Source organism: Eucyclogobius newberryi, unplaced genomic scaffold (assembly GCF_026437365.1).
Source record: "Eucyclogobius newberryi isolate DKJ021-1_F unplaced genomic scaffold, fEucNew1.0.hap1 SCAF_17, whole genome shotgun sequence".
NCBI classification, from domain to species: domain Eukaryota; kingdom Metazoa; phylum Chordata; class Actinopteri; order Gobiiformes; family Gobiidae; genus Eucyclogobius; species Eucyclogobius newberryi.
The window spans coordinates 34,389,872-34,412,498 of record NW_027315801.1 but is presented as its reverse complement, the minus strand read 5'-3'; the positions used below and the strand labels follow the sequence as shown (position 1 = coordinate 34,412,498).

The window sequence follows — 22,627 nt, the reverse complement described above, 5'->3', positions numbered from 1 at the left end:
TCTCATTAATACTTTACTGACTTAACTATGTGCAATACCATCATATTCATGTGCAATTACTGTCGTACTCACAAGCAATTAAGGCCATATTCATGTCATAACTGATGTAAATAAGTGTTTACTTACCATTAGTATTAGTATTGTTTAGTCTTATGCTAGCTATTTTTACTTTATTTTATTATTCACTTTATTTTATTATTTAATTTTAATCTTTCTATTTTATTTATTTATTTTCCTCCATTCCCTATTAAGATATAAGAGGAGTTTTGTTAATAAGAGTTTTTTTGTTTTGTTTATAAGAGTTCTTCTATTTAGAGTGTTTTTTTATTAAACTTCCTATAAGTTATCTGTCCTTTTCCTCTGTATTTACTGCGTTATAACACAGACATTTCCCCATGTGTGGACAATAAAGGAATATCTTATCTTATCTCATTAAGAATGCAGGTTTTATTCAAGGTGTTTTTGTTGCATCATAAACACGTGTTGTTGCCAGTTGTAATGTCGCTGAACATTACAAGTGTTTTACAGGATTTATTGAGAGGTTTGTTGTGTGAGTCGACCTGCAACAGAAGAGAGAATATGTAACTTCAGTTTAACTAAATGAAACGAGACCTTGCCTCATGCGTCGGCCATTTTAGGTGCGCAGGCCAAAAGAGTCCCCGGGGGGCCCGAAGCACCTTAAGAAGGTTCCGGGGCAGAACATTGTGGGAAATAGGAGGGTGTTTTAGGGAATTGACTGTTTTTAAATACATGGTAAGGTTGAAATGGTGCACAGTAAATTAAATAAAGAATATATTTTTGTATTAAATTGAAGTATGTATATTTATCTGTGCTGTTTTAGAAAGATTGTGACTTACCTGGTCCTGAGTGGGAGGGGCCATTTAACCCAGCGGCCTATAAAAAGTGCTGGTGGCAGTCGCTCATGTCTTGGTGCTGTGTGAACATGTTGCTTGTGTCTCGGTGCTCTGTGAACATGTTGCTCATGTCTTGGTGCTGAGTGAACATGTCGCTCATGTCTTGGTGCTGTGTGAACATGTTGCTCATGTCTTGGTGCTGTGTGAACATGTCGCTCGTGTCTTGGTGCTGTGTGAACATGTTGCTCATGTCTTGGTGCTGTGTGAACATGTTGCTCATGTCTTGGTGCTGTGTGAACATGTCGCTCATGTCTTGGTGCTGTGTGAACATGTTGCTCATGTCTCGGTACTGTTTGAACATATTGCTCATGTCTCGGTGCTGTGTGAACATGTCGCTCATGTCTTGGTGCTGTGTGAACATGTTGCTCATGTCTCGGTACTGTTTGAACATGTTGCTCATGTCTCGGTGCTGTGTGAACATGTTGCTCGAGTCTCGGTGCTGTGTGAACATGTCGCTCATGTCTTGGTGCTGTGTGAACATGTTGCTCATGTCTCGGTACTGTTTGAACATGTTGCTCATGTCTCGGTGCTGTGTGAACATGTTGCTCGAGTCTCGGTGCTGTGTGAACATGTTGCTCGTGTCTCGGTGCTGTGTGAACATGTTGCTCGTGTCTCGGTGCTGTGTGAACATGTTGCTCGAGTCTCGGTGCTGTGAACATGTTGCTCGTGTCTCGGTGCTGTGTGAACATGTTGCTCGTGTCTCGGTGCTGTGTGAACATGTTGCTCGTGTCTCGGTGCTGTGTGAACATGTTGCTCGTGTCTCGGTGCTGTGTGAACATGTTGCTCGTGTCTCGGTGCTGTGTGAACATGTTGCTCGAGTCTCGGTGCTGTGAACATGTTGCTCGTGTCTCGGTGCTGTGTGAACATGTTGCTCATGTCTCGGTGCTGTGTGAACATGTTGCTCGAGTCTCGGTGCTGTGTGAACATGTTGCTCGTGTCTCGGTGCTGTGTGAACATGTTGCTCGTGTCTCGGTGCTGTGTGAACATGTTGCTCGTGTCTCGGTGCTGTGTGAACATGTTGCTCGTGTCTCGGTGCTGTGTGAACATGTTGCTCGAGTCTCGGTGCTGTGAACATGTTGCTCGTGTCTCGGTGCTGTGTGAACATGTTGCTCGTGTCTCGGTGCTGTGTGAACATGTTGCTCGTGTCTCGGTGCTGTGTGAACATGTTGCTCGTGTCTCGGTGCTGTGTGAACATGTTGCTCGTGTCTCGGTGCTGTGTGAACATGTTGCTCGAGTCTCGGTGCTGTGAACATGTTGCTCGTGTCTCGGTGCTGTGTGAACATGTTGCTCATGTCTCGGTGCTGTGTGAACATGTTGCTCGAGTCTCGGTGCTGTGTGAACATGTTGCTCGTGTCTCGGTGCTGTGTGAACATGTTGCTCGTGTCTCGGTGCTGTGTGAACATGTTGCTCGAGTCTCGGTGCTGTGAACATGTTGCGCGTGTCTCGGTGCTGTGTGAACATGTTGCTCGTGTCTCGGTGCTGTGTGAACATGTTGCTCGTGTCTCGGTGCTGTGTGAACATGTTGCTCGTGTCTCGGTGCTGTGTGAACATGTTGCTCGTGTCTCGGTGCTGTGTGAACATGTTGCTCGTGTCTTGGTGCTGTGTGAACATGTTGCTCGTGTCTCGGTGCTGTGTGAACATGTTGCTCGTGTCTTGGTGCTGTATTTTAAACCTCTTTTGTTCTGTGAATCACAGTAAATGAAATGCTCGTTGTTCTGCACCATCTGAAATGGTCTCGGTTCTGCTCTGTCCTCGTCATGGCCGCTGAGGTTGCAGTCCGGGCATAACACTGGCCTAGTACATCACCATGGAGACGGTCAGGTGCCAACTCCCACCAGAAAAGTGACATGGTGCATTTTTAAAGGCCTTTTTCAGCTTCTGGTTCTTTGCCCTTTTACTCTGTTGTTACTCTGTGTGTGTTAGAGTCTGTGCTAAAAGTTCAAACTGAGCCATGTTCCTAAAGTTACGGGTCAGATCCGTGGAGAGGCGACGCCACTCTCATTAATACTTTACTGACTTAACCATGTGCAATACCGTCATATTCATGTGCAATACCGTCGTATTCATGTGCAATACCGTCATATTCATATGCAATTACTGTCATACTCACACACAATTACTGTCATATTCATGTGCAATACCGTGATATTCATGTGCAATACTGTCATATTCATGTGCAATACCGTCGTATTCATGTGCAATACCGTCATATTCATGTGCAATACCGTCATATTCATGTGCAATTACTGTCATACTCACACACAATTACTGTCATATTCATGTGCAATACTGTGATATTCATGTACAATACTGTCATATTCATGTGCAATACCGTCGTATTCATGTGCAATACGTCATATTCATGTGCAATACCGTCATATCCATGTGCAATTACCGTCATATTCATGTGCAATGCTGTCATATTCATGTGCAATACCGTCATATTCATGTGCAATACCGTCGTATTCATGTGCAATACCGTCATATTCATGTGCAATACCGTCATATTCATGTGCAATTACTGTCATACTCACACACAATTACTGTCATATTCATGTGCAATACTGTGATATTCATGTACAATACTGTCATATTCATGTGCAATTACTGTCATATTCATGTGCAATACGTCATATTCATGTGCAATACCGTCATATCCATGTGCAATTAATGTCATATTCATGTGCAATACCGTCATATTCATGTGCAATACCGTCATATTCATGTGCAGTTACTGTCATAGTCATGTGCAATACCGTCATATCCATGTGCAATTAATGTCATATTCATGTGCAATACTGTGATATTCATGTACAATACTGTCATATTCATGTGCAATTACTGTCATATTCATGTGCAATACGTCATAGTCATGTGCAATACCGTCATATCCATGTGCAATTAATGTCATATTCATGTGCAATACCGTCATATTCATGTGCAATACCGTCATATCCATGTGCAATTACTGTCATAGTCATGTGCAATACCGTCATATTCATGTGCAATTACCGTCAAATTCATGTAAAATACCGTCATATTCATGTGCAATACCGTCATATTCATGTGCAATACCGTCATATTCATGTGCAATTACTGTCATATTCATGTGCAATACCGTCATATTCATGTGCAATACCGTCATATTCATGTGCAATACCGTCATATTCATGTGCAATTACCGTCATATTCATGTGCAATGCTGTCATATTCATGTGCAATACCGTCATATTCATGTGCAATACCGTCATATTCATGTGCATACCGTCAAATTCATGTGCAATACCGTTATATTCATGTGCAATTACTGTCATATTCATGTGCAATACCGTCATATTCATGTGCATACCGTCAAATTCATGTGCATACCGTCATATTCATGTGCAATTAATGTCATATTCATGTGCAATACCGTCATATTCATGTGCAATACCGTCATATTCATGTGCAATACCGTCATATTCATGTGCAATACTGTCATATTCATGTGCAATACCATCATATTCATGTGCAATTAATGTCATATTCATGTTATAACTGATGTAAATAAGAGTGTTTACTTACCATTAGTATTAGTATTATTTAGTCTTATGCTAGCTATTTTTACTTTACTTTATTTTATTATTATTTACTTAATTTTATTATTATTTTATTTTATTCAAACTGAGCCATGTTCCTCATCCGGGGTCAACACGGGACCTTCATTATATTATATTATTATATCATATGTGGCGTTAATGTCACACGATGAAGCTCTAAGAGGCTAAATCTCATTTCAAGCTTTGTCCGGTGAAAAAACAGACACAAAACCTGCTTCACTTTTATAACACTGTTTTATAATTCTATTCCTTTCAAGTAAAGCTACTTCTTTGCTAAATTATGTCATTTTACATTGTAATTGTGGCTGTAAATGACTCTTGAATCCTTTGAACGACCTTTACACCGCGTCTCCAGCTTTGTAACTGAAGTTCCCATATTGCGGATGAATATGAGCGAAACGTGACCCGCCCCGGGACTATATTCATCCTCCTCCACCTTCCATCCGTGACAATCATTCGACGGTAACACTGTCCTGTGCCTCCTTTTGCCCACGCTCAGGTCCAGAGCCGTTTGTTTAGGCATCAGTCGTGACCGCAGGCCAAATCAGGCCCAAAGCGTTCCAAAAATAGCTGTGTTTGTCTCGTGGACACTTGAGGCTCTTTTGATCACTCAGACTTATCTGTCCCGGCCCGAACCGTCTCGCTCCAGCAGCCTTTTGTCACAGAATGATTGACGTCTGGACTTTTTTTTTGGGAGAATGATTTCGCCGAGCGTGCTCAGGATGTTTAGTGACGATTTCGCCCGGTAAAGTGGAGGAAACGGCTGCTCAGCTCGGCTCCGGACACCAGCATTACAACAGTCTATTACGTCTGTTTATCTGTGTTCTGTCCATAACATTGACTAATCCGTCTAAACTGTGGCTTATCTGACGGATTCCTGCAGCACAATGACACAGACGACACACTCAGGGACAACAAAGCATCGATCTGATTTAGAGATCGACTCAAACTCAGCTTTGGGATGAGAATAAGGGAACGTCAATATGAAAAACGTGACAAAAGGATGTTGGTAATTGTGTGGACGTGTTTTAACGAGCGGATCATTAACACAGAATATTCTTCAGGGGAAACGTGGAGAAATTGGCATTGACCACTTTGACTCACACAAGTTAAATGAACATAAATATTTGACATATATCTTACATTTACATATTATATACCGGTACATCAGATAAATACAAAAATAATATACTGGTGCATACAAATGTTTAATTGTGTTTTTTTACTGTCATTTTTACCCTTCATTCACCTCATTTCCCTTGTGAATTAATATAGTTTGTTAGTTTGTTAAAGTATTGTCATGTTTTTTACTCAAAATTATACTTATGTTTTGTTTCATGCAAGTATGTTTCAGTATTTACGCATTTTTCATGTTTTTTTAATTTATTAACTCATCTTTTCTCTTACTCGAAACTAAAACATTGAGGATGCTTCTTTAGTTTATGAATGTATGATTTCTTCACTAAAACCCTGTATTTGAAGGTACAGAATATATTTTTAGTACCACAGTTTCAAACCCACTTTTAATATCAATAGCATCAGAATTGTGATACTTTTGACAACATTAACTACAGTTCAGTACATTTCACCAACCAGAAAACTTAGGCAGACCTCTCACAGTTATTATTTGATATCTTTGTTCAGCGTTATTAACTCATCACCTTAACCATAACTCATTGAAACAAACGAAGGCCTGGATTCTAGACTCAAACAATATCTCACCTTCGCACTCGTCTTATATCGTACTTTCTCTGGTGTCGTCGTGGTAACCCCAAAAGGCTCTGACCCGTTCGCCTCTCCATCGTTTGCCTTCAGACGGGATTAGACGTGCACAAAGCAGAACCTCCATGATTGACTCTCAAAACGAGCCAAACGAAGGCATTGATTGGCCTTGTGTGGGTGACGACGTGAGAACACGCTCTGAAAAGGGCTTTTACACTCGACCGACGGGACACGCTGGGAATATAAATTCAATTATGAAGCACTAACAGTTAAATAAAATAATTTCTGGTAGAGGAATAAGTACATTTGATATTTTATGGTTGCATTGTTTGTTTTCCAGCGTTGTAAAGTGTTTTGAGCTCTGGAGAGGGCCTTGAGATGCAGAAGAACTGTATGTGTGTGTGTAAAAGTACAAATAAAAGTGGATTTACGCCTCATTCGTACAAACTCTGTCAGGTCCAGTGTGTCTGCCGCTCGGCCCGGCTCAGGACGGATGGATTTTGACAATAACAACACGAAATAAGAGAATTCCACATGTGATTTACTTGAAAAACATTCATGCAGTTTTGTTTTGTTCGTCACGTTTGGTTCTTTTGTGTGAGTTTCTTGATAAAGATAAGACATTCCTTTATTGTCCACACATGGGGAAATTTCATTGTTGCAACGCAGTAGATACAGAGGAAAAGGACAGATAACTTTAGTTTAAAAACACTCTTAATAGAAGAACTCTTATAAACAAAACTCTTATAAACAAAACCTCTCATTGGGGATGGAGGGGGAAAATAAATAAAATAGATAAAATAAAATAAACAAAATAAACAAAATAAACAAAATAAACAAAATAAACAAAATAACATAAATAAAATAGATAAAATAAAATAAACAAAATAAACAAAATAAACAAAATAAACAAAATAAAATAAATAAAATAAATAAAACAAATAAAAAAATAAAATAAATAAAATAAATAAAATAAATAAAATAAATAAAATAAATAAAATAAATAAAATAAATAAAATAAATAAAATAAATAAAGGAGTTCAGTCATAGTTTATCCTCGTTTTAGACTCCGTAGGTTGCTACTCTGAACATTATCTTTTTGGTGGTACGTTTATTGCATTCTTTCTTACAAGCTTCAGTTGTGGTACAGTACATAATGAAACTGACTTCATTTTAAACTTTGCCCCTGTATAACTTGGCTGTCGTATGTCCAGCTTCTGCGTTAGAGCGATGAAGCCGAACGTGCCTCCTGCTGCGCCCGGTGAAGCCAACACAAAGAGCCACGTCGGGCATATTGTTTTGCTTCAGAGGCAAAAATGTGAAAACGCCGCTATTTATGATCTTTTACGAAACCGATGGATATTACTGTGATTGCCTTTGACATAATCCGCTCTTTTAAAGCCAATTTTCAGACCTCCCGGACGAACGTGTCTTTTGACCCGCTCAGAAATAACACAATGGTCTGTCAGAAAGAAAGACTAATATTAATGAGATTTTTAATGTGTAAAATGACGTTCATATTCTCCCGTGAACATCTCATTCACCAGTGATACTGCACGTTCTCAGTCGTTGTCGCGTTGCCTTTGAAAACCAGAACGCTTCATTAATTGTAGCCGTGATTGACAGCGGTTTCGCGGCTTGTTAAAAGACCGTAAATTGGCGCTCGTCTTTGAACGTGGCTGCGTCTCGTTGCATAAACATGAGTGAATTGAGGAACACAAATGTAAGTCTGAATCTGTTTGCCAATGTTGCAGGTGAAGCGCTGCAAAAACAGCTGCAGTGGGTCGTAGAGATGAAGAGTTATAGAGATATTCACATAAAGCATTTAGTTATTGCTGTTGTTTGTTTATTTAAGACATTATCGATTGCAAAGTGTGTTGTAATTCACTCCTTTGTCTTGAATCTGATGATGCACGTTGAATCTCTGTTCGAGTGTTTGTATTTGTTCCCGGATTAGATTGATTCATGAACCAGATTCCTGCTGCGACACACGCCACAGTCTGTAAACACTTAGCAGGCGCTGATAGGATAACCATGTTAATCAATGCCGCCTAATACTAGCATTAGCACTTTACGCGCATCTACTGGTGTCAGCGGCGCGTCCCTGTATTCGGACGTCAATGTGCTGTGTGTTTGTGTATATTATTATTCAGAGTGACGTAAGTTCTGCACAGTCGATATTTCAGAGCTTTTTAGTTTAGCTCTTTAATATAATACACTATTTACATGTTTTTCTTTTGTATTACTTGAATTACATATCATAGAATGGCCTGAAACACAATTCCCCCCCCCCCCCCGATAATATACATGTATAGTAAAAAGTACTGTATATATACTTTTTTCCCAGTACATTTTGTCAGACAGTGGTGTGAAACTGTCAGCTCTCAAAACGTTCCTTACGTCTAAGATCTTACAATATATATCTGACCCAAACTGCAAACACAAGACCACAACCGCACAGAAACAACCATGTGTGTATTTATGTAATGTACAGCTTAAAGTTTTTATTTAATCATGATTCACGCTCTAATCTTCGACTCATGTCTTCTTCTTTCTGCCGTTCTTCCATGAAAATACTTAAATAATTCAGACTAATTCAAATTAACACCATATACAATGTAGGTCGATACAGACACATTCATATCATGATCTCAATAACAGTGCATGTATGAGCCATAAAATGAACCACAAAAGTGCAGAAATATCCCTTTATGCCCTTGTTTGGGAGACAACACTAGATTTTTTAAGTCATTTTTAACAGTTGTGACTATTTTAAATGTATATCTCACCTCTAATACAAAGCATTGTAAGTATTTCTTTACATAATCCTCTACTTACTGTTGGTGCAGTTTCCAGACATAAAAATAGCATAATACAACATGCTTTCAGGTGTAGTCGAAGCAAAGTCTACATGAGTTTTACACCTTGTCTAGCGCCTTCTATCACCAATGTTGCACCTCCACTTGCAGCTGCATTAACCTCGTGGACGTCACCATCAGCACGTTATCGACAGCCACGCAGTCATGAAAAGGGTTATCTCAGTTATCTCATGCATTAAGCTGGAGTGTTGCGTTTGTGACCCAATATTTCTTTTACACGAGCATTAGATAAACTCTTATCTTGCATAATTCCATACACTCAGCGGCAACTGCTAATCTAAACACGCCCCTCCCTCTGCATGTCACCCCCATAATACTGTGGTCACCTTCAGAGGACACGGCCCGTACATCTCCCTGTGACATCAGATCTGCACGACTCCGAGCCGGCACTAATAACCTCTGTGTTTTAGATATGAGTTGTATTTTCAGTAGTAGCAGTACTAGTACCTAACAGAGTTGTATATAGTATCACTGTGTACTGGTACTATTGTGAATGTAACAAGAAAATTAGGATTAGACGGAGACCAGAACTATAGGTGCGTTCACACTTGCACCAGAAGAAAATGAGGACTAAATCTGGATCAAACCCAAGTCTACATCAACCGAAGTTAAAGCTCGGCGGGGCTGATGTCAGAGAGGAGCAGGTTTAAGCTCCTCCCTCTGAGCGCTCCTGTGGGAGGCGGGGCTGATGTCAGAGAGGAGCAGGTTTAAGCTCCTCCCTCTGAGCGCTCCTGTGGGAGGCGGGGCTGATGTCAGAGAGGAGCAGGTTTAAGCTCCTCCCTCTGAGCGCTCCTGTGGGAGGCGGGGCTGATGTCAGAGAGGAGCAGGTTTAAGCTCCTCCCTCTGAGCGCTCCTGTGGGAGGCGGGGCTGATGTCAGAGAGGAGCAGGTTTAAGCTCCTCCCTCTGAGCGCTCCTGTGGGAGGCGGGGCTGATGTCAGAGAGGAGCAGGTTTAAGCTCCTCCCTCTGAGCGCTCCTGTGGGAGGCGGGGCTGATGTCAGAGAGGAGCAGGTTTAAGCTCCTCCCTCTGAGCGCTCCTGTGGGAGGCGGGGCTGATGTCAGAGAGGAGCAGGTTTAAGCTCCTCCCTCTGAGCGCTCCTGTGGGAGGCGGGGCTGATGTCAGAGAGGAGCAGGTTTAAGCTCCTCCCTCTGAGCTCCTTCAGTCTTTCATCCGTATGGAGCAGATTGAAATAACATATTTCAGAGCCAAGACATGAAGCAATCATTTTGAACATATAGTTTAGTCTTGAGTTGTCAGGGACCGTGTATAAAGTCATTCATCGTCAAAAGAAAAAATAACTAATCTGAACCAGATTTAGCTCCTGCTACTTTCCATCTGCACTTCCCTGGTTCAAGTGAACATGTGACAGACAAATACTGTTGTTATTGTGGGACAAATGTGGGACTTTGAATTTATAGAACATACATTTGGCCTCATTATTTTTTATTTTAAATAGTAAAAAGAGAAATATCATGAAGCGTTTTCTTATTCAAAGGTTATAATATAGTTTATAATATAGATGTGAATTGATTTAATTCTGATTTCAATGCCACTGGCATTTTTGTATATTTGTATTGAGAGGAATAAAGGGTTTCATACAAAATGTCCAAAGCAACTGAAAATTCAAAACTAAATATTATTTCTTTTAGATGGTGAAAAGCACTAAAAATCGTTCCGGCTGAAACAAACATAAAAAAGCAGGTCATGGTCTATATTGATAACAAACGACCTGCTATGATGGTTCATACACGGTTTACTTTGTTGTGCCAATGTCTTAAATTATCTTGGTTATCTTGGCTTTTACATATCTATATATCTATATCTATCTATCTGTCTATCTATCTATCTATCTATATTATTTTAGAATATATATATATATATATATATATATATATTCTAAAATAATAATAAATGAACTATGCACAACTCAGTAAACATGAGCCACTGATCAGATGTGACCTCGTGTTACTCAGCTTCAGACTTTAACTTGCTGCTGAAATGTTCCTGCCCCTGAATGAAAGTGTCAGCAGTTCCTTTGGCGACAGGACTTCAGACACTAGCACTGGACTTCAGACACTAGCACTGGACTTCAGACACTAGCACTGGACTTCAGACACTAGCACTGGACTTCAGACACTAGCACTGGACTTCAGACACTAGCACTGGACTTCAGACACTAGCACTGATTCAGGACTTCAGACACTAGCACTGGACTTCAGACACTAGCACTGATTCAGGACTTCAGACACTAGCACTGATTCAGGACTTCAGACACTAGCACTGGACTTCAGACACTAGCACTGGACTTCAGACACTAGCACTGGACTTCAGACACTAGCACTGGACTTCAGACACTAGCACTGGACTTCAGACACTAGCACTGGACTTCAGACACTAGCACTGATTCAGGACTTCAGACACTAGCACTGGACTTCAGACACTAGCACTGATTCAGGACTTCAGACACTAGCACTGATTCAGGACTTCAGACACTAGCACTGGACTTCAGACACTAGCACTGATTCAGGACTTCAGACACTAGCACTGGACTTCAGACACTAGCACTGAACTTCAGACACTAGCACTGGACTTCAGACACTAGCACTGATTCAGGACTTCAGACACTAGCACTGGACTTCAGACACTAGCACTGGACTTCAGACACTAGCACTGGACTTCAGACACTAGCACTGGACTTCAGACACTAGCACTGATTCAGGACTTCAGACACTAGCACTGGACTTCAGACACTAGCACTGGACTTCAGTCACTAGCACTGGACTTCAGACACTAGCACTGGACTTCAGACACTAGCACTGATTCAGGACTTCAGACACTAGCACTGATTCAGGACTTCAGACACTAGCACTGGACTTCAGTCACTAGCACTGGACTTCAGACACTAGCACTGGACTTCAGACACTAGCACTGATTCAGGACTTCAGACACTAGCACTGGACTTCTGACACTAGCACTGGACTTCAGACACTAGCACTGATTCAGGACTTCAGACACTAGCACTGGACTTCAGACACTAGCACTGATTCAGGACTTCAGACACTAGCACTGATTCAGGACTTCAGACACTACTAGCACTGGACTTCAGACACTAGCACTGGACTTCAGACACTAGCACTGGACTTCAGACACTAGCAGTGGACTTCAGACACTAGCACTGGACTTCAGACACTAGCACTGGACTTCAGACACTAGCACTGGACTTCAGACACTAGCACTGGACTTCAGACACTAGCACTGGACTTCAGACACTAGCACTGGACTTCAGACACTAGCACTGATTCAGGAACAGGAAACCTATTTGATCTCAAGTGTTTGTGTGTTTGTGTGTTACAGGACTGCACTCCATTTCCATGACGATGGAGCGGGCTGTTGGCGCGGAGATGAGGAGCGCGATGGAGGCAGACACCAGGAGAGCCAATCAGGTGCGACCTCAGCAGCTGTACATCCCTGAAGCCTCTCCATCACTCACAGCTGCTTCAAGCTCTGTTTAATATGCAAGCAGCGCTGCAGGCACCGCATCAAGACTCCTACACCAAAGACTCTGAATGCTAGAGCACTTCAGACACCAGGGCCCCTGCTCGTCTGCACAAATAACTCCACAGCTTCACAAATAACATGCAACATCATTTTTTTATGGATTCCATATGAGCGTCTGGTTGTACGGCCGTCCTCCCTTTGCCTCCAGATGTTATTGCACTGCCTGGAATCTCATTTCATTACACTTTTACTTATCTGTTTAAAATATTAGGGTTTGTGTTATCCCTAACCCTTGTCTGTAAGGAACAGGAAACATTTCTATCATTTCTATTGGCCAACACAATGGTAAACGATGAGTGCTATAAACATTAAAAGAAGAGGGTTATGGGGAACGGTTCCACTGACCCCAAATGCCCTTGAGTCAGTTCTGGAGAACTATTAAAGTAGCATGTGTAAGGGTGTAAATGATGGTCTAATGACGTTGACACGTTGGTTATTTTGCGTTGTGTCCAGGTCCCAGAGGACCAGGAGCTGGATGATAGCTCTGAAAAAACCCCGAGCAAAGCGTCCAAATCTCCTCAGAAAATCAACAAGAGACCTAAAACCGTCCCTGTCAAAGTGACTTTACTGGACGGATCGGACTACGACACAGCAGTGGAGGTACGTGAATACATATATATATATATATATATATATATATATATATATACAGCATTGTGCTGGTTCACGAAGGCTTAAGTTTGTAAAATAATGTCCACAGTTGAACACATTGGTTACAAAAAAATACCAGGTATGAGCTGAAAATTACTGACAGTTATGTACTTTTTTTTGGCGCATTAATCAGAAAACTGAACAACATGAACATTTAAAGTTAAAACATGACATCTATTCATTTCAGACTGCTGTGAGTCATGTCGTAGTAATGAAAGCCTTTGACTCAGACAAACTTTATAAACTGCAGTGGGCGTGTCGACTCTGTCAGACGTTGGCAGCTCCAGATTCTTCACTGGCAGCTGTTCCTGTGTCTTCTGTTGCCGTGGTCACAAGTGTCATCCCATAATTAGTTTGGAGGAAACATATAATAATGAAACATTTTTTGTCTAAACTTAATCCAATTTAATCATGATTTTAATGTGATAATAGCCATTTTACAGACACTGTTGTTCAGAAGTACAGGGATCATTTTATCAGATGTTTTATTGTTTCTTCTTTTGACTTGTGATTTCATTTGGAGGTATGTTGGAAATATAGTCACTATATTGTCATGTCCCAGTATTGGTGATCATAAGTGTTGTTTTGTTAGGTCTTTATTTGTCAGGGATCATGTACAAAATGATTCATCTTCCATTGAAGATAATCTGCACCAGTTTAGCCGCTGCTACTTCCCTCTGGGCAGGTGAATACACAACAGTAATAAAAGTACACATTTCATTACAATTGCAACAAGTTACATTTCATTATTATCATAGTAAAATACACTATAAACATATACATTTCTTAAAATTACAAAATTAGTTTAGATGGATAAGAAATACAACTAAAATCTAACTTGGCTGATGTTGATTATCGTAGATGCTTCTTTTTATGTTTGGAGTGAACTTATGAATATCTAAAGACAATTTCAGTCCGTCTGGAAGTTGATTCCACCGTCTAATATTTAAGAAATAAAAGGCTGATTGTGCGAAGGAGGATCTTTTCAGGATGGAGCCATTTCTGCCATATATTTGTGTTCTTTTTCTGTATTTGGGAAAGTTGTGGCAGCAAAAGGAGCTGTGTTTATGTAACACACAAGTACTTCAAGAAACACATTTAGTTTGGTTTTGGTTTCTTTAAGAATAGAATCATAGAATATCATGTAAACTATCCTCAATAATTGCTTGTATCGCTATAATGTGATATTACCGTGATGTTCTGATTTATGAGGGACCATGTGACCTGCCCCATGTTGCGTCAGCTAAAACTATGACATGGTATTCTCATATACATTTTGCATAAGTATTGCTTGTTCAGAGGCATTAATCACAACAAGTTTGATAGGATTAATTTAATCCGAGTTCATTAAATTATTCAAGGCAAAACTTACTCTTATTTGCCCATTAAAATCTCATTTGCTCTTTGTAAACAAACCTCAGATCTATTTTAAACCCCTGAATGAAACTACAATGCAACGCTCTCCCTTTTGCACCGTCAGCATTTCTACAATTACCCATAAAATAATTAGAGAGAACGACTTCTAAAGGTTATTTTGTAATGCTATTAAGCCGGCTCGGTGGGTGTTTCAGTGGCAAACGTGCTCAGTATTTAAAATGCATATGGGAGTGTAAAAGGGGAAGCGAATACAGGCTTTTAGGAGACGTCCCAGGTTTGAGTCAGCATCGCTCTGTAACACATCCGCGTGAGAGCCAAAATGCTGCTGTGTTGGTGTTCACGCCGATGGAAGCAGAGGAAGAGAAGGAGGACAAGCAATGCGTTATGGGAAATAGAAAAGCTTGGGTGAGCAATGCCCCCTAAAGCAATTCTCCCAATGGAGAGCGTTTTGGGCTGGTAAACATGATTGCTCAGAGAAATTCCCGAGATACATGAGTTTATTTGAATTTCACAGTTACTCATCGTGTTGGTGGTGTGAGGTACATTCATTAGGTTTGAGTGACGAGTAAACGCTGAGGAAACCAGGGCAGACTCAAATATCAGATGTGATTTTGACTTGGTGGCGAGCGATGGTGACGTGACGTGCAAGTTTTGTTAAGCCAAGTTAAAATAATGAAATTGTGTGCATTCAATTTAACTGAGAAATGTGGTTACACCCCTCATCTCCATGGCAGAAAGACCCTCCTCTAGAAGAGTGCATAGTGCATTTTAAAGGTGTTTTTATTGTGTGATTCAACAATTAGGGTTAGGTATGATAATGGTTCTAGACACAAACGTGGGGTCTTGGCCGGTATATGATCTTTTGGGGGGTGGGGGGGGGTGGGGGGGTGGGGGGGGGTGGGGGGGTGGGGGGGATAAATGCACTTTAAAATGTGTGTGGGGGGGGGGGGGGGGGGGTAATGTGTTAACATCCTGACTTGGGTCGATATGTCAATGCTTGTTTGTAAGTGGTTTACATTCACACATTACCGTCCTCGTCAGTGTGAACACTATGTAGACTTTTACATTAGTCCTGACAGCCCTCCTCAATTAACTGAATCTAACTGAGCTGTGATAGACACTTCCATTTCTGCACATCAATCAGTCCATTAACACAGCCTCATTAATCACACTTCATGTTGTGCAGTTGTCACTGCTGCCTCAACATGCATTAGCCTGTGCAGGGTTTTCAGTCTTGTTGGTCTTCTTGAATATTGGGAGCAACATTTGGCCTTAGGCCTGGCCTCCTGTTCTTCTGGCAGGACTCAGAATCTGTGACAGGGGCGACAGGGGCGAGTGGAGCTGGACATAACGGTCTCCATAAAACAGCGAGTGACCCAGATATAGAGTCCTAACTGAACTCAGACTCAACTTGCCTCATTATTATTGTTACTTTGAATTACTGGTGTGTAACATTAAAGGCGCAATGGACGATTTTTCAGCGATTTGAGAACGCAGGCGGAAGTGCACATGCCACTCCCCCGTGCACATGCCACTCCCCCGTGCACATGCCACTCCCCCGTGCACATGCCACTCCCCCGTGCACATGCCACTCCCCCGTGCACATGCCACTCCCCCGTGTACATGCCACTCCCCCGTGCTCATGCCACTCCCCCGTGCACATGCCACTCCCCCGTGCTCATGCCACTCCCCCGTGCACATGCCACTCCCCCGTGTGGACTGATACAACACACACATGCGTTTGTTTATCAGCGCGACGGATCACATCGCATCTCTCGTCTCCCGTAGATTTCTGTCTTCTTCTGAGTCAGCTCGAACTATCTTTCTCCGTCTTCATTTTGCCCCGTACACTGAGGGAACTATGTTATGATAGATCAATGCGCTTAGACACTGCTCTCCTGGGACGAGCCAGACGCGGCTGCAGGTGAACGAGGCTCTGCAGGTGAACGAGGCTCTGCAGGTGAGCGGTAGGTGCGTTTTATGATTGATACGTGGCAGGACTAATGGGCAGTCCACGCCACGAGGAAATAAGACTCCGATTTGGGCCAAAAAAATCGTCCATTAAACCTTTAAAATTGAATTTGGAACACTTTGGCTCATGCAGATTGAAATATAGGACCTACAGAACAAACTGAAACAGTTTCAGCAATAAGGCATTTGAAAACTTATGATAGTCAGTTGCCTCTAACTTGAGTTCCTTTATGTATTTCTGACCTCACGCTTGAGCTATTTTTCTACAAGCTCTAGATTGGGTTTGAGTCCAGGCCCTAAGTGCAGCAGTGGATGATCCCCACGTACAGACAGAAGCTGAAGCTCTGTAAACCTGTAGTGAGGACTTCTGAGAGGTGGACCAGTGATGCAGAGGAGGAGCTGTGTGTGTTTGGACATTAGACTGGGAGGTGTTCAGAGCAGCCACAGACAGTTTGAGGTGTTCAGAGCTGCCACAGACAGTTTGAGGTGTTCAGAGCAGCCACAGACAGTTTGAGGTGTTCAGAGCAGCCACAGACAGTTTGAGGTGTTCAGAGCAGCCACAGACAGTTTGAGGTGTTCAGAGCAGCCACAGACAGTTTGAGGTGTTCAGAGCAGCCACAGACAGTTTGAGGTGTTCAGAGCAGCCACAGACAGTTTGAGGTGTTCAGAGCAGCCACAGACAGTTTGAGGTGTTCAGAGCAGCCACAGACAGTTTGAGGTGTTCAGAGCAGCCACAGACAGTTTGAGGTGTTCAGAGCAGCCACAGACAGTTTGAGGTGTTCAGAGCAGCCACAGACAGTTTGAGGTGTTCAGAGCAGCCACAGACAGTTTGAGGTGTTCAGAGCAGCCACAGACAGTTTGAGGTGTTCAGAGCTGCCACAGACAGTTGAGGACACGGACACTGTGACGTCAGACATACGATTCTGTGAGGACAGCGTTATAACAACACACACCAAAGTCACCTTCAATAATGACAGTCCCTGGTTCACACCTAAACTGAGGCACTGCTGTTGGACTTATGAACACTTCACCTGTCACTTTAACTAATAATAAATCACTCACTTTCTACATCTGTACATTTAGCAGGACATTTTGTGTACATAATACAGCCTATTTTGATGTTGTTTTATTATTGCTCATCCTTTTATGTTGCACCGAATCACCAAAGCAACTTTCTATGTTTGTTCATTTTGTTCATTGGCAATAAACCTTTTCTGATTCTTTTTCTCATACTTTTGTTTTTAAAATATACACCGGAAACGTTGTAAACTAGATCGCTTTGGTTTTTATTTTTTTAATGGAATGTTTTTATGTTTGAATCATTATTTAGCTCACAGCTGGTTAGCCTCTATAGCAGGGGTGGGCAAACTACGGCCCGCGGGCCACATCCGGCCCGCAGGGCCTTTCAATCAGGCCCGTCAAGCTTGTCCAAGTATTTCTTTTATTTTTTTCCCCCTCAGGCATCTTGTATCCTTAATAAATATGACATGAAATGAATTAAATAATAGATTCAATGGCCTATATTTGACAGAAAAGTCATTTTATTTGATATTTCATTTTTATTTTTTATTTTTTTTTCACACCAATGATCGCGGGCCGGCTCCGCTACTTGCCTGGATTCGAATATGGCCCTCAGAGGAAAATAATTGCCCAGCCCTGCTCTATAGATAAAGCTGGGGAATATAACAAAAAACAAATTGATCCAGATTTCCCTCGCACCAAACCACACGCTTTTACTGACTTCGTCCTTAGACGTCTCAATTATCGACTGAATCTCGATCGAGATTAAAATTTGATTTATTGCCCAGACCTCTACGTGAAACTGACAAGAATTTCACTCAAGGAACTAGAACTCCCATTTACTGTTGACCTCTACAAACCTAACCTTAGATGTCACCATCAAAGCTTGTACAACCTTTTTGACCTCTGTTGTCTTTTATTTTGATTTGTTTTAAATTTGATTTGTATCTAGGCTTTGCTTTCTGATCTATTTCATTTTCTTATTTTATTTTTATATTTATTATCTTTACTCTGTTCTGTTTTACAATTTTATCCTATTTTATAGTTAATTTACTGCGTTGACTTGCTGGTTTTATTTCACTCTGTGCAGCACTTTAGGGATGGCTTTGGTTTGTAAAATGTGCCATAGAAATAAAGTGGATTTAAAGACCTTATCCAAGATTAAACCAAATATTTGCAGGTTAAATGCTCCTTTTTTCTGCAGGAGGCTTGAGCACGGGGCTTTCCCAGGCACGACTCTTATAAACCAACCACTGACATAGAACCATTAAATATATTGCCTGTGTCCCATTGGCTTGTGCCCGTATGATGGAGTGTGATGCGATTCGACCACGATCTCGACCCCTTTCACATCACCCATCTCCCTTTTATTGGCTGAACCACGTGACCTCTCCACATTTGACTGAGCGGATCTATGCGCGGCGGCCGTGCTGAAGAAACGCACAGGCCTTTCCCTTCACACCGACACCCCCTCGTTTCTTAACGTCACCTGGACTCCCGACACTAAGGGTATTGGACTTTGACAGAAAATCCATAGAGGTGACGTACGAGGGCCCTTATGTGGAGTGGGGGCCGAACATAGCAGTGGGTTCAGGCAAAGGAAGCGATGGGAAAGGAGGAGTCAAGTGGGCGGGGACAGGAACATTTCATTGTGTGTGTATGTTACGTTATGGTATGTTGTGGTCTATGTTTAAGGCTGACAAATGATGAAAGTGTAATCACAATCTCAAGGCGTCCGCAGACAATGGGTCGTCATGGTAAAAGCTTTGCATCTGCATAGGTTCTTTATCGACCAGTCAAAATGCATTTACTTTGGCCACAACACAAGCTCAAATAGAATGGATTGTTTTATCCTTTTGGAGTGATGGATGATTGTAAAGTGCAGTAGTAGTAAGTATATTTGATCGACGGGGGCTTTGAAATGGGCAGAGAGGGTGAAAGGAAGTGGCTGAATGTGGTGAAAGTCAAAACAAATGAGACCAAGATAAATAATTTCAGAGTTGTTTCCACCTTTGATGTGACCTATGACCTGTGTGAGGGGAGGGAAACTATAAAACTAGAATAATGTGGTTATAAGTGTGCACGCCCTTTTATAATTGGGGGTGTGGTTGTGTTCAGAATCCTCCAATCATATTCAAACTCATGTTAAATAGGAGTCAATACAAACCGCCATAATTTAAACTGACTCTGATTAACACCCAATAAAGTTCGGCTGTTCTAAAAGGCTTTTCCTGACTCGCATCTTGCGGCCAAAGCAGTGGTCTACAGAGAGCAGTGGTCCACAGAGAGCGGTGGTCCACAGAGAGCGGTGGTCCGCAGAGAGCGGTGGTCCACAGAGAGCAGTGGTCCACAGAGAGCGGTGGTCCGCAGAGAGCGGTGGTCCGCAGAGAGCGGTGGTCCACAGAGAGCGGTGGTCCGCAGAGAGCGGTGGTCCACAGAGAGCGGTGGTCCACAGAGAGCAGTGGTCCACAGAGATCCACAGAGAGCGGTGGTCCACAGAGATCCACAGAGAGCGGTGGTCCACAGAGAGCTTCCAAAGCATCCGAGGGATCTCTCATATACCATGGAGCACAGTGAAGACCGTCAATAGATTGTGACATTACCAAGAACTTACGAGAAGGAAAGTTGTCAGGGAAGAGTCCTACAGCAACATTAGCAACACAAGTCAATGTTGGTACAAAACCTTCAGACTTCTGCCAGAAAGCTGAAGATGAAGAACTTACATCCAAATCAACAAAAGAACGGCTTCACCAGAAGAAGAGTGAAGTTTTGGAACAGCCCGGCCAGAGCCCAGACTTGAATCTAAACTCTGTGGAGTCTGAAGACTGAAGCATAGGAAATGCTCTCACAATCTGACAGAAGTCAAGATGGACTCCTCTCCAAAGAGACGGCTGTGTTCAAATCAAAAGTGCTTCAACAAAGTATTAGTTTAATGAGGTGCAAACTTTTGCAACCACATGATTATTTGTATTACTATTTTTAATCCCCCTCTCCCCAAAGGATATTATTATTTTTTCAACTGAATCATACACATTATAGGTCACATTAAAGGTTGAAAAGGAGAAACTATTTATCTCATCCATCTATCTTATCTATTTAGCAAAAACAAGTTGCATTTTACTTGTGTTTAGACTTTGCAATGAATCACATTTTAATCAAATCAAAATCCAACAGTTTCAAATCATCAACAAAAAGTGTTGTTGTTTTTTTGACCATAGGCTTTATTCAACAGTGTAGTGTGAGATAGGAATGAGACTGGGGAATGACATCCAGCAAATTGCTGGATTCTAACTTACAACGCTACGGTGTGGACATGTGGACATGTGGACATGTGGATATGTGGATATGTGGACATGTGGATATGTAAACATGTGGACATGTGGAGATGTAGACATGTGGATATGTGGAGATGTAGACATGTGGATATGTGGACATGTAGACATGTGGATATGTGGAGATGTAGACATGTGGACATGTGGATATGTGGACATGTGGATATGTGGACATGTGGACATGTGGATATGTGGACATGTGGACATGTGGATATGTGGACATGTGGACATGTGGATATGTGGACATGTGGACATGTGGATATGTGGACATGTGGATATGTAAACATGTGGACATGTGGAGATGTAGACATGTGGACATGTGGACATGTGAACATGTGGACATGTGGATATGTGGACATGTGGACATGTGGACATGTGGACATGTGGATATGTGGACATGTGGACATGTGGACATGTGGACATGTGGACATGTGGATATGTAAACATGTGGACATGTGGAGATGTAGACATGTGGATATGTGGACATGTGGACATGTGGACATGTGGAGATGTAGACATGTGGACATGTGAACATGTGGACATGTGGACATGTGGACATGTAGACATGTGGACATGTGGACATGTGGATATGTGGACATGTGGATATGTAAACATGTGGACATGTGGAGATGTAGACATGTGGATATGTGGACATGTGGACATGTGGATATGTGGACATGTGGATATGTGGACATGTGGATATGTGGACATGTGGATATGTGGACATGTGGACATGTGGACATGTGGATATGTAGACATGTGGATATGTGGACATGTGGACATGTGGACATGTGGACATGTGGACATGTGGATATGTGGACATGTGGATATGTGGACATGTGGACATGTGGATATGTGGACATGTGGACATGTGGATATGTGGACATGTGGACATGTGGATATGTGGACATGTGGACATGTGGATATGTGGACATGTGGATATGTAAACATGTGGACATGTGGAGATGTAGACATGTGGACATGTGGACATGTGAACATGTGGACATGTGGATATGTGGACATGTGGACATGTGGACATGTGGACATGTGGATATGTGGACATGTGGACATGTGGACATGTGGACATGTGGACATGTGGATATGTAAACATGTGGACATGTGGAGATGTAGACATGTGGATATGTGGACATGTGGACATGTGGACATGTGGAGATGTAGACATGTGGATATGTGGACATGTGGATATGTGGACATGTGGATATGTGGACATGTGGACATGTGGACATGTGGATATGTGGACATGTGGACATGTGGATATGTGGACATGTGGACATGTGGATATGTAAACATGTGGACATGTGGACATGTGAACATGTGGACATGTGGACATGTGGATATGTGGATATGTGGACATGTGGACATGTGGACATGTGGACATGTGGATATGTGGACATGTGGACATGTGGATATGTGGACATGTGGACATGTGGATATGTAAACATGTGGACATGTGGAGATGTAGACATGTGGACATGTGGACATGTAGACATGTGGATATGTGGACATGTGGACATGTGGATATGTGGATATGTGAATATGTGGACATGTGGACATGTGGATATGTAAACATGTGGACATGTGGA

General features: G+C 42.0%; 1 protein-coding gene across 1 annotated transcript in view; it reads left to right on the top strand.

Moving 5' to 3' along the window:
* Positions 1-22,627, top strand: part of LOC140363552 (band 4.1-like protein 1) — a 101,933-nt gene that overhangs the window by 25,089 nt on the left and 54,217 nt on the right. The window contains exons 2-3 of the mRNA XM_072450183.1: positions 12,469-12,557; positions 13,126-13,272. Coding sequence (XP_072306284.1) covers positions 12,486-12,557; positions 13,126-13,272 — 219 coding nt within the window. The 5' untranslated portion in view covers positions 12,469-12,485. The remainder of the gene's footprint in view (positions 1-12,468; positions 12,558-13,125; positions 13,273-22,627) is intronic.